Consider the following 12,526-nt stretch of genomic DNA (forward strand, 5'->3'; position numbering starts at 1 on the left):
TTTCAATAAAAACTTCCAGATTTAGAGTTTACTAACCTCTTGAAAGATCTTTCTCATACATGAATAAGGTCCACTTCCAAGCAATTTCTACCTTCAGTAATCCTGGAGGCAATAAAAATTCAAATCATATAAATATATAAATCTATATATATATGAAGAAGCCATCCATGAAATTAAATAAATACAATATACAAAATCACAGAAATAGTAAAGCCTTAGCTTATTTCTCAATCAAAACAAAATGCTTTTCTAAAGAAAATCACAACTTAATCAATCATATAAAAGTTAGCAACGACAACAAAGTTTTGATTATCTATATTATTAATTGGGAATCACTCAAAACTAACAAACCTAATTTTGGTAGATTAATTACAATGAATGCCATTAGAATTATTGAATTTAAAAAAACAAAAGAAAAAAATTCGAAAAAATATATTCAAAAAAATATATATATATATATATATATTTTTTGTTGAGCATTTTTCTTTTGGTCAAAAATATATATTCAAAAAGTATATTTATTTATTTTGTTGGAGCATTAACAATATATATTCAAAAAGATTTTTCTGTCTTTTCTATCTAAAAATCAAACAAACTAAATTTACTATTATGATTTAATAAGCTGTTTCCATAAAAATTGATAATAATAAATTCGAAATAATAAAAATAGAAAATACGACTGTTTACGATTAAATCAAATCTTAAATTTGTTTACGAAATCATATCACAACAGTTATTATACTTGCCAAATATAACTCTAATCTATGTTGCATAGAAACGGAAACGGAAACGCGGAAGCGAAACGTTTCGAAAACGAAAAACGATATTTTCTAAAATTAGGGGTTGGAAACGTTTTGGAAACATATACACATACATATGTATAATATATATATATATATATATAACACATTAACTTAAAACTATATTAAAAATGGTTTAACCAATACAAGTCTAAAACATCAAAAATTAAATAGGTTAACTAAAATTCTAAAAGATAAAAATTAAAAGGTTCAAATTCAAATATTTAATTGAGACCAACATTTTTCTTTTATTTTCATTAGTTTTATTAAAGATAATATAAAACTGCATCCAAACCTGGTTTGTAGAGAGAAAGATCTTAAAATTCAGAGTCTTCCAAAATTAGTTATATGTATTATAAATCTTAATTTTTCTAATTTTTATTTATTACGTTTCTAAAGTTAATAAAACGGATTTGTTGTGTTTCCATTTTGGAAACGTGAGTTTCCATCGTGTTTCCAAATATAGATTTTTAAGAAACGCGTTTCCATGAGATTTTTCGTGTTTCCGAAGAGTTTTTCGGAAATGGGAAACGGATCTCGGAGAGAGTCTCTATGCAACATAGACTCTAATTATAGATTTAAAAAAAAAAAAAAATCAAGCATACAAGTCGAATCTATATTTAATACTTTGATTCGCAAACATATTGTTAAGATTATAATAGTGTGTTAACCTTAAATATTGAAACTGACTTTTTGAACGGGATGGGATGAGAATTCCTAAGAATATATCGTATAACATATTACAATTAAAATAAAACATTGCTTGTAACCATATATTAAAATGTTTTTTTCAATTTATCTAGCATAGCATGTGCCAAATAAAAGATTTTGGGACGGGTAAAGTTTATTTCTTGATAGAAATTTTGGGAAATTTGGGTATTTTCTAAAACATAATAGTGAAATATTGAGAAAATAAAGAAAATATGGATAACTTCAACTAATTATGTAAAAATTAAATACCTAAACGAAAATACATAAAATACGGGTATTCCATCCGAATCCTAGACCTACACGATATACAATCACAAACGAGTAAATTAACGCTTATGTGATTAAATATGTGTGGTAGATATGTGACCATACGGATTTTCTGTCTCAAAATTGATATGTCTATTTTCTCTCTCTCTTTTTAATTATGTAATTGTCTATACTGTAACCAAAAATAAATCTGATTAATTATTTTATCTAAACCAAATTGAAACTAAACCGAATACCAAACTGATATGAGGTAGGATAGTGAATGTTATACCAAATAAATACATATACAAACATAACCCCGCACGAACGTGCGGGTCCGAATCTAGTGAATCTTTAAATAGCAAAACCTTTTAAAAAATCTAAAGATGACCTACCGGTTCTAAAACTGTACTCTTTTGTATATTTTAGCAGACTAAAAATCTAGAAAGAAAGTTAACAATTATTGGTGGAATCTATCATACTCATCATTCTCTAAGGGACATGACTATTGCATAAACTTGGCCTTTGGCTACAGTTCTCATCATGACTTTGAAACTCCTCTAGGATTTGGTTCTCCATCGCGGTTTGATTCTGTATCTGATGCTGTTTATGATTCTGAGATAGAGTGTGGCTCTCAATCTTGATTACCTGATTCTAATAAAAGGTATACAGTTAGATGTGAGGAAAAGGAAGATGGCCAGATGCAACCAAGCTAGACATGTGTTTCGGCAGTGTCAATAACATGAAAGTTACGCTAATAAATGAATGCTCTGAGATATAAAATTTCAATCACGATCACGGAATTTCGAAAAAATAAACAGAAGAATCAACTTGTTGAGCATCTAACCTTGTACAAGTATTTCTTACGAAGTTTTATGGCTGTACGTATGCATCTTCTCACTCTAATTGCAAGCAGCTTGTCATTAAAAATCTGCAAATATCTAAAATCAGTAAGAAGTTTCAACATAGTATAAAGACATCACCACTACATATAGTGCAGAGAAACAGTAGTGTTCAGTAAAGAAACAAAGCTCAACATGCACAAATGCAGTGAAAAACATGCTACCTTTATCATGTCATCGATCGAGTGAGTTTCTTTCATGATCTTATGCCGATTCATGATTAGAATAGCTGCCACACAAAAGACTGGAAGAGGGTCATCTCCTTTCCCACAGGATGAAACTACAGAAGAGACATGGGTTCTTTCATTCCTAGACCATAAACTTCTTGTCAAGCCACAGAAATTGGATGAACCTGCTGGCTTCATCCCAGTACCATCAGACAGCGGACCAGTTTTTGGCAATGGACCACTCTCTGGCAGTAGACCGCTCTTGGACAACAGACTGCACTTTGACAATGGTCCATTCTTTGAAGTTCGGTCGCACTTCGAAGTTGGTTCACAATTTGTAGTAGTCCCATTTCCATCATCTATTTTATGGTCCCCCATATCAACTCCAGATCGTTTTGGAAGCTGAACAACCAACGGCTTCAAGCAATCTTTCTCTAAAGTTTCAGCAAAAGACTCATCAAAATCAGCAGCCCACATCATCTACAACAGATAAAGATCCATGCAAGAGTTTTGAATCTGATAAGTGAAGGCACATATGTATAATAAGAAATCCAAGATTCTCTTTTCTACCAAGCTCTTGCAACCACTACATAACTAAAATCCATTTGTTATCATGAGTGAGACACAAATTCATCTAAATACTATAGTTTCAACAGCTATATCAAATTCAAAATATGTAGTTAAAAGTAAAGTCAATTTGTTTTCCAGCTTTCTACTCTGTTTTTTCACCACAAGGAAACCTATCACAAAAATGTAACTACTTTGTGGGCTATAAGATAAAGGAACAGAGTGAATAAGAAACTGGCAACAAAAAGAAAACAACAGAAGAATTACCAACCTCCCACATCCTTAGAGCCTCGTTAAAAGACAACTCTCGTCGAAACAACACTAACAGCATCCGGAACGCAAAGTGAAGGCTCTCAGCACCAATACGTGATAGGTGTGAAAACATTTCTTTATCTGTGAGTTGCAATATACGCCACAGTGATTGCAATTGATCCATCACTCCAGTTGGTCCCTCCATCTGGAAATTTGCACGCTACAGTAATAGCCACATTGCAAAAGAACATCAAATTACACCATAGCCTTTGTCAATTGTTGGGGGAAAAAACAAAACATATGTTACGTATCAGTAAGCATTGGAATACCGTTCTTCTTATGAGCATTTCAAAACACCAAAAGGCGTCAGCATTATCTTCAAAAAGAAACACAAATGGAGACACTAAATCGCTCATTCCTGTCAACAGATTTGCAAACAGACATTTAGTATCCTACATTAGTATGAACTCATACGAGTGCCCTTTTATAATTACAAACCCAACCCGAGAGAGATTTGGGACCTTGGCAATAACCAGTTGCAGGATCAACCCAAGCATAGACCGCAAGAATATCTGACATTCTTCCTAGATTTCCTGGATCCTCGTAGAACTCAAGGTGGCTATCTGTCCTTACCACGTCAACAACTGAGGAAACAAAAAGTAATAATTAGTTTGGACTAGTGACCATTAACATGCGCAGACTGAAACTGAAAAGCAAGATTTCCTGCAAGATCTTGAAATAAAAGAAATGCGCAAAACTGGTACCTATTCGGTGCAATGTCCAAAGCCATTCAGACACTCGATCTTTCTTTACAGACCCACCTCGAGTAGGAGTCTCACTTGCCGACGGCGTTTCAGGGACATCTGATATTCTCAAACCATCAACAATCTCTGACGTGCAGCCAGAATGAGACAACTTTTCAACAGATTCATGATGTACAGTTACGTTGCTATTAGAAGACCCATGCGGTTCTATAACTAAATCTGCATTCTTGTAAATTCGAAAACTGTGCATTCCCTCATCCTCCGATCTTAAGTCACTATGCGTTGAAGTTTCTTCATCTGGAGTAGAAATCCCTTTCTTGCCTAAACTACTCCTCCCAAACAAATCTGTAACCGGTAGAGAGGGAAAGTCAAAGATATCATCTGCAAATGGACCAGGGGAAGGAAAGCCATATGGACTGGACGCGGGTACAAAAGGAGAAGTTTCATATACTGTGCTATCAGGACTTTCTCTTCCATTTACTAGGTCAACTGACTCACTGGAGCTTCCCCTTCTGTGCACATGAGATTTGTTGGTGTCATTATTACTCCAATCACGGTGATCTTCAGTGTTCTCATTGCCATCTAAACAAGCTTCTCTGCCTTCATCTATAGCTTCCTTTACAGCCTCATTTTTGTATGATTTTCGCATATCCATAACTTTAGATCCCACAACATAGGCAAGTGAACCAGTTCCCACACTAGAATGCATCATCTGGCATTGCTTGAGCAGCTCATTGTATCGTTCTCTGCATGAATTATGAACAGCGCATTAAGCTTTTTCTATTAAACTCGAGTTTCACTTAGCACTCCATCACGATACAACATCAAAGCAAACAAACTGTCCAACCTTCGAGCTACCCTGAGTTGCCTACGATACTCGGAGGTGCTGCCCAATGCATAACAGCCAAGGAGAAATTCCCAAACTTGAGCTCTTATAGATGGGTCGATTCCCTTAGAAAGGAGACATGGAATGCATTAGAATACCGTATTAAAGAACAAACAAGAGTGGGCTAGCCTGAGCAGCTAAAAAAATCATCTGCAAAAACAGACATACCCCCAAAATAATTAATTTGAGCGCCTTGTGGAAACCAGAAACCTTTCCATCGCAATCGAAAAAAGCCTGCCATTTCTGAGGCTTAAGCATTTTGCCGATCTGTACATTCGAAACACTCATAATCATCTTCTTCCAAGAAGAGAGAAAACTACATCTGGTAATGAAAGCATGAAATAGAGGGTGAAAGAAAGAGCCTTACATTTAAAACAACTTGAATCCCAGATTGTGAAAGACAAGGCTGGCTCAGATCCCGAAGCAAAGATGCCACCACTTTTTGTAGACTTACAAGAGCAGGTTTCCGACAAGTCCATTTCTTTCCCTCTCCACCAGAAATCATCAGTAATCAAAACACACACACACACCAAGCCTCCCCCCTCCCCAATGCCCAATTCTTCCTCGAGAAAAGGAATCATCCGTTCTCAACACAGCCCAAAAGCAGCAAAGAAACCTGCAACAAGACAGCAGTAAATTGTCAACATACGAAACAAGAAGAGAGTAAACACAGCCAAGATTTCACATATAACGGACAGACACACATTGCTGTATCGGCCATTGACAATCAAAAGAGAGATAACCAGTGATCAACCGATACCCGAAACCACCCCAAAACAAAAGGAATTCATAACGAGAAGAAAAAAACTCAATTTCACAGCCAAAAATGAATAATCCGAGATATAAAGCTTTGAAATTTGAAAACTTGACGACATAGGAATCTACAAACATGAATCATTCGATCCCGTTCGACTTTAGATTGGATAAAGCAGCAACATTCCTCAAATACATGAATAAATCTAACGCCGTAGATCCTTTGACGAGCAATGAAATGCATAAAAAGGTGAATGCGATACTCAATGCAGAGAGAGAGAACCTGTAGATGATCATGGAGGACATTCTTCTCCGGTGAACATCTTTCCTCCCAGGGAAAGTCTTTCTTCTCCGTTGATTTGTGTGTGCTCTCTCTTTTCTCCTGCCTTTTTTTTTCGCCAAAGTTTATCTTTTTAATTTAGGTTGACATTTCAATTAGTCAATTTTATCAAGAAACTTCTTGTATTTGTTCGTGCGATATTGATAATTACGAAGCTGTGCGTGCGAGAACAAGAGCTGAAATGAAATCGACATCAATACTAAAAGTATTATATGTTTCGTGAGAATTTAGAAAACGTATTGTATGAAGAAGATTGATTAGTCACGCCGGTGGATTTGCCTTTCATTTTACACATGTTGTTGATCCAATAGATCTAAGAAATAAAAGAAAAAAAATGTTTGATCAAATCCCATAATTTTCAAATTTATTTTATTTTTCATGAAAAAGGAAAAACTAAGAAATGTACCACATTTCTCCAAAATCTTTCCAAATGTACCATATTTGGGAACTTCTTTCCAATCCTACCACATTTGGAAAGTGGAGTTACGATTTTACCTCTCCTTTGTTGGGGAAGTTTTTGCGTTTCACGATGCAACGATTTGACTTCTCTTAACTGTTTTGCTTTCCTATTTATCTCTCATCCCTCGAGACACGTGCGCTTTAACAGAGAAACATTATCTCTCATGAGACTAAACAATTAACTTTCGTTTTTGTCTCGAGACCTTGTCTTCGATTGGAAATTCTCTGTTGCGTCTAGATCTTGTCCCCGATTTCATCATTCTGCTCTATTATCATGAATCTCACATCTTGTCCACCAATTATTCTCGTTTAAAAGTTTTGAATTTTATATAGATTTCACATCATCTATTTTGGTCTACAGATTAGTTGAGCATTATTGTCTTCACCTACATAGATTATTGAACTTTTTTTCCTTCTATTGCGGAATAACAGAAAAATCCAGTTGTCCCCGAGTAAATCCAGATATTTGGCGGACAAAACCACACCATCTGGCGATGGACAATAAAGAGAATTAGATGATAAAAATCATCATGCTCAATTTTTGATCTAATCATATTACTCATTCGATTTGAACTTGTCCCTGATCTAATTATATTACCCATTCGATCTGAACTTGTCCTCAATCTAATTCTATTACTCATTCCATATGAACTTGTCCCCGATATGATTATATTACTCATTCGATCTGAACTTGTCCATGATCTACTTTTATTACTCATTCGATATGAACTTCTCCTTGATCTAATTCTACTACTTATTCGATATGAACTTATCCCCGATCAAATTCTATTACTCATTCGATCTGAACTTGTCCCCGATCTAATTATATTACTCATTCCATATGAACTTGTCCCCGATATAATTATATTACTCATTCGATCTGAACTTGTCCCCGATCTAATTCTATTACTCATTCCATATGAACTTGTCCATGATCTACTTCTATTACTTATTCGATATGAATTTGTCCTTTATCTAATTCTATTACTCATTCGATATGAACTTGTCCCCGATATAATTCTATTACTCATTCGATATGAACTTGTCTTGATCTAGTTCTATTACCGATTCGATATAAACTTGTCCCCGAGCTTAATTTTATTTTTCTCTTCATATGTCCCCGAATATTTGTTGGATCTTGCTGAAGACCTTGAAGGATCCAGCCATACTCTATTAATATATTATTTAATTATAATTATAAGTAATTGTAAACGTACAACATTTATTGCAGCTTGGTCCCTCTTCTCCAGCCAGTGCCAACTTGTCCTTTTATCTGACACAGCTTTATGTCACCATCAAGGGCAATTTCGTCCGCTATTTCGCATATGGCAGAGAAATATGGTAGATTTAGAAAGTTTTTTCAGAATATGGTAGATTTGGATTGCTACATCTCTAAAAGTGGTAGATTTGGAAAGATTCCCCATGAAAAACTATATATTTGTTAGACTTCTTTTTAATTTCCCATAATAAGAGTTTGAGGTGATACATAATGGGCCTAAAGGATCCATATTTCGGATTGTACGGATGGGCCTGTTTTGGTTTATCTAAGAGGGATGGTCCAAACTTAAAAAAGACCACAGCGAACGATTTCGTCCGCAATATATTATAACTCTCTATTAAGAATTGAATCCATTATCGTTGATAATTGGTATATTGATCGCACTAGATTTTTTGATCAAGTTGATCTTTTTATTCATACTAAATAATTTTGCCGGACCTAGCTAGCTTTATTTTATGCCAATTAGAAAGCTACTAAATGAAAATTGGGTGGTGAGCCAAGATAACCTGCTGAACTATCATCAATTAAAATTTTGTGTATTACTAAAACTGTTCTCTTATATTAAATGTAACAATGAAAGGGAAAATAATTAAGGTTACGCACTCATCAATGTATCATTCGATGTTAGAAAGCGACCAACGTCATAAGTTGACATTACTTGAAAAAGAATTACAGTGGAAATCTTCTACTTCGACGTTAACATTTTTATATTTCTTAACTTTATTAAAGATTTCTTTACTTTACTGCGATTGAATATTATGATGACTTCTTTTTATTTATTTGTTGTGCAAACGATTGACGAAAGAACCTTTTTTGATATAAAACAAGTAGTAAAAGGTACACCTGTTCTAATAACCATGACATGGTATGAAATATGAATATACTTCCTTCTTTTAATTAGTCTTATGTACAGCGAACATGGACCAAAATACTCCTCTCTTTTTTCTGTTGACAGATTCTTTTTCTCTACATATCGTAAAATACTTGAACCAAATTAATATATAAGACAATCCGATAATATATTTAAGACAACTAATATTGAAATTGAATTGGACCGTTTCAGCCGTATCTATCTCGTGTTATTAATACAGTATCAAAACCATTTTGGAGCGTTCGATTTTGATTAGACCAATGTTTTTTTATTATTAGACCTTCGTATACCCGTTAAAAATTTTGAAATTGAGTATCTAAACTCAGTTTTTAAATCATAAACACTGTACATTTGATTCAATTTAGACGACAAACTAGTTACGTGCCGACACGAAAAATAAACGAGTTATATATAATCCCTACATCGCATAGGTAATGCAAAAAAACTAATCACACTAAGAAAATTAAAGAAGGGTTTAAAAAAGTAAAAAAGATGTTAACAGCAAATAGAGGAACAAGCACAATGCTACAAGATACGTAGGTAGGCTTTGTATATTGTTGAAGATTCCACGTATGGAGCTAAGGAATCTTGAAAGAGAATCCGAATCTTAGAAAGAAATATGGATGGTCAGGATTCTTCCTATCTCTACTTTTAGGAATCTGTTTTAAGGAGAATAACATGTAACGACAAGAGGAAGTGGATCACTCGTGACATAAGCGCCCATAATTTTATGTATTACTTTAATGCCCCGGGCAACACATACTTTGGATGTTCTCGAAGAAGTTATGTATATTTGATATTTCATGTAATCCTCGGAGTAATCCTCATCTTAATTATACAAGTTCTCAACAAACGATGAAACAAAAAATGAAAGAAAACAAAAAAGAGATCTTTATAAACCACACTAATCTCTAGAAATATAAATAAGTCAGTTTTAATAATATTTTCTCGACTTTTCTACCAACACTTTTAAGTGTTGATCGAAAATACTGATTAACGCTTAGATGACTAGTTTATGGAAGATGATACACTTATTGTTTTTCTATGGTGTTTAAATATTTTTGGTCTTCTGCTATTTGCAAATATTTAATTATTTTTCATGTGTATTAGTAAAGAATTGTTATATCTCTGCCGACAGACGCTCCTATACTATGGGAGATCCAAAGCAAATTTTAAACTAATAAGTATGTGGTTTATTAATTAAAAACAAAACTGTCTAAACAAAATGGCTTAGGTTTAGGATGATCCTTGCTTATGACCATCGGTATTACTATGCAAAATATTTTAATTGAATAAACGAAAGTAAACAAAAAAGAGTGACATAGATATGCAGTAAACAAAAGAATATTTTAATAGGGAAAACATATAGTACTATAGTCATTAAGCTCACGACAGCATAGCAAAATAGTGGAAGGTTATTTTTTAATGAAAAACTGGATCAATGGCAACAAATTATGAATTAACTTAATCTTAACCGTTTATAATAATAGTAACACATTAGTTGTCTCCTCTACTCAAATATCTTTTTTCTTTCCAAACCTATCTCTGATACAGAATATCAATCATGACATTAGTTGTTCTTAATTCTTATTGCTAAGCAGGAAATAATAAAGTCTAAAAGGAGAAGAGAAAAGAGTTTATTTCCATATTTTGTCGCTATAAATTAAATAAAAAGGTTTTGTTTAATAAGGAAAGTCGGCATGAGAAAGAGGAGAAAATGACAGCTCTCTGAGTGAAAGAGGGAATGAAGGAGAGAAGAGTTTACGCCAGATTACGCAAATTTATGTCTTCCGAAATCTAACTGTTGTCCACGTGTCATTTTCCTCTTCACTGTAGATTAAAGTTATCCTTTGTCTCCCTTTTTCATTATCTGTATTTTTTGTTTTGCTGAATTTTTTCTATATCCATTTAAAATAATAATAAAATCTTCTATTTTAATTACGGTTTTGAAATGGTCACACAACATAAACAAAATTTGCAGGAATATATACATTCCTACCTTTAAAATGAAATAATAATAATAATAATAATATCAAAAAAATAAAAAGAGATTCACTTTACTTTTTCTCATTACGTCATCCGTGGTAGTGGGGTCGTTTTTTTACGGCTCAGTGACTCACACACACACGCCAAAAGCAGAGAGTATAATAACAATTAAAATCGCGTTTTAAATTAGCGATTCCAAGAAAAGCAAAAAAAAAAAAATTCATTTTTCACCTTCCTTTCTTAAAAAAAAAAAGAAGCTCAAAAGAGTCTCTCCTCCATTAATGGAAGGAACCGTTTCTCTGCTGATGTAGCTCTAAGCTTCTACCGCAATTTCCTCTAACTGAAACCAAATCGGCTTTACTACTCCAATTTTCTAAAAAATAAAAGTTTCCTCTTTTATCTCTCCTCTGTGGCTTAAACCACTCAAGTTTCTACTCTTCTACACTCTCTTTTAGCTTCATGCTTCATGCTCCAGGTTCAGGTCTAAAACCTCATAATTTGGTTCTCTTTTCTTTTGTGGGGTTTGTTTAAAATTGCAACTAGATGATGACTCTTAGATTCCTCCTCAATGTCTTGTTATTGTTTTCACGTTATTTCAACCAAACAATAGCAAAATTGTTACATGTTTTGGATGTTCATTTCTCGGATTTGGGATTTTTTTTTTCTTTTCCTTGCGGTGAAGTTTGTCCTGTTTCGTAATTTATGAACATATGATTAATTTAGTGTCCTGTTTGCAATTACTTCCATGTGTAGGATACTGATTAACATTGCTCAATTGAACCAAACTGCTAAAGATATCTGTATTACAAGGTAACCAAACCAGTCAGGAAACAAAAAGTCTCTGTCTTTGTCCAATCTCAGCAACCAAAAGAATGGAGAACCCATCATCATCCAGAGACAAAGGTTTCTGTTTTCCAGAAATTCCAGTAGAAGAAATGGATGGTTGGGTTAAGAATTTGATCTCTGAAGAAGATATGTTTAGCTCCTCTTCAACTTCAGAGCTTATGAATTTTGAATCTTTTGCTTCATGGTGCAACAGCCCTTCCGCTACAGATATCTTGTTCTCTCAATACGGTTTATCGACCTGTACGCCTTTTGGAGGCTTAGAAGGCTCATACGCTGGCGAAAAAAGACCGGTACAGGAGATGAGCTCTCAGTTTTATTGCCTATCTGATACCGAAAAGACAAGTGGTAAACGAAGCAAGGGTAATAATCAGACGAGTAGTTTATCCGGCGCAGTAGACTGTAGTGTTCCAAGGTCATTGAACCACTCTCTTGATGAGAAGATGCTCAAAGCATTAAGTTTGTTTATGGAGTTCTCTGGAGAGGGAATCCTGGCACAGTTTTGGACTCCTATTAAGACAGGAGATCAGTACATGCTTAGTACTTGTGATCAGGCGTATCTGCTTGACTCGAGGCTATCCGGATACCGTGAAGTGTCGAGGAGATTCACTTTCTCTGCAGAAGCAAATCAGGGCTCTTATCCAGATTTTCAGGCAGAGCTACAAGACTGTATGCTTCGCTATTTCTCTATGTGAGTCGG

At 34.2% G+C, this 12,526-nt stretch overlaps 2 protein-coding genes across 3 annotated transcripts in view; one reads left to right on the forward strand and one right to left on the reverse strand.

Moving 5' to 3' along the window:
* Positions 1-2,024: 2,024 nt before the first annotated feature.
* On the reverse strand, positions 2,025-6,648 carry LOC9312580 (small G protein signaling modulator 1). 2 transcript variants are annotated; one of them, XM_021024058.1, is made up of 11 exons: positions 6,332-6,648; positions 5,663-5,911; positions 5,464-5,562; positions 5,257-5,360; positions 4,410-5,155; positions 4,167-4,289; positions 3,975-4,063; positions 3,665-3,865; positions 2,824-3,306; positions 2,605-2,688; positions 2,025-2,405 (listed from the first exon to the last, which is right to left on the reverse strand). In XM_021024058.1, the coding sequence occupies exons 2-11, from the start codon at positions 5,798-5,800 to the stop codon at positions 2,250-2,252; spliced, it is 2,223 nt and encodes a 740-aa protein (XP_020879717.1). In that variant the 5' UTR covers positions 5,801-5,911; positions 6,332-6,648; the 3' UTR covers positions 2,025-2,249. The 2 variants fall into 2 exon arrangements, with proteins under 2 accessions (XP_020879717.1, XP_020879716.1); XM_021024057.1 differs by having other exon boundaries at positions 2,025-2,411; positions 6,332-6,646.
* A 3,723-nt stretch (positions 6,649-10,371) lies between these two features.
* LOC9314347 (protein NLP9) overlaps positions 10,372-12,526 on the forward strand; it is a 5,686-nt gene continuing 3,531 nt past the window's right edge. Inside the window, 2 exon segments of the mRNA XM_021026556.1 lie at positions 10,372-11,458; positions 11,737-12,517. Of these exon segments, the coding sequence (XP_020882215.1) occupies positions 11,856-12,517 (662 nt within the window). The 5' untranslated portion in view covers positions 10,372-11,458; positions 11,737-11,855.

Source organism: Arabidopsis lyrata (assembly GCF_000004255.2).
Source record: "Arabidopsis lyrata subsp. lyrata unplaced genomic scaffold ARALYscaffold_5, whole genome shotgun sequence".
Classification (NCBI taxonomy): Eukaryota; Viridiplantae; Streptophyta; class Magnoliopsida; order Brassicales; family Brassicaceae; genus Arabidopsis; species Arabidopsis lyrata.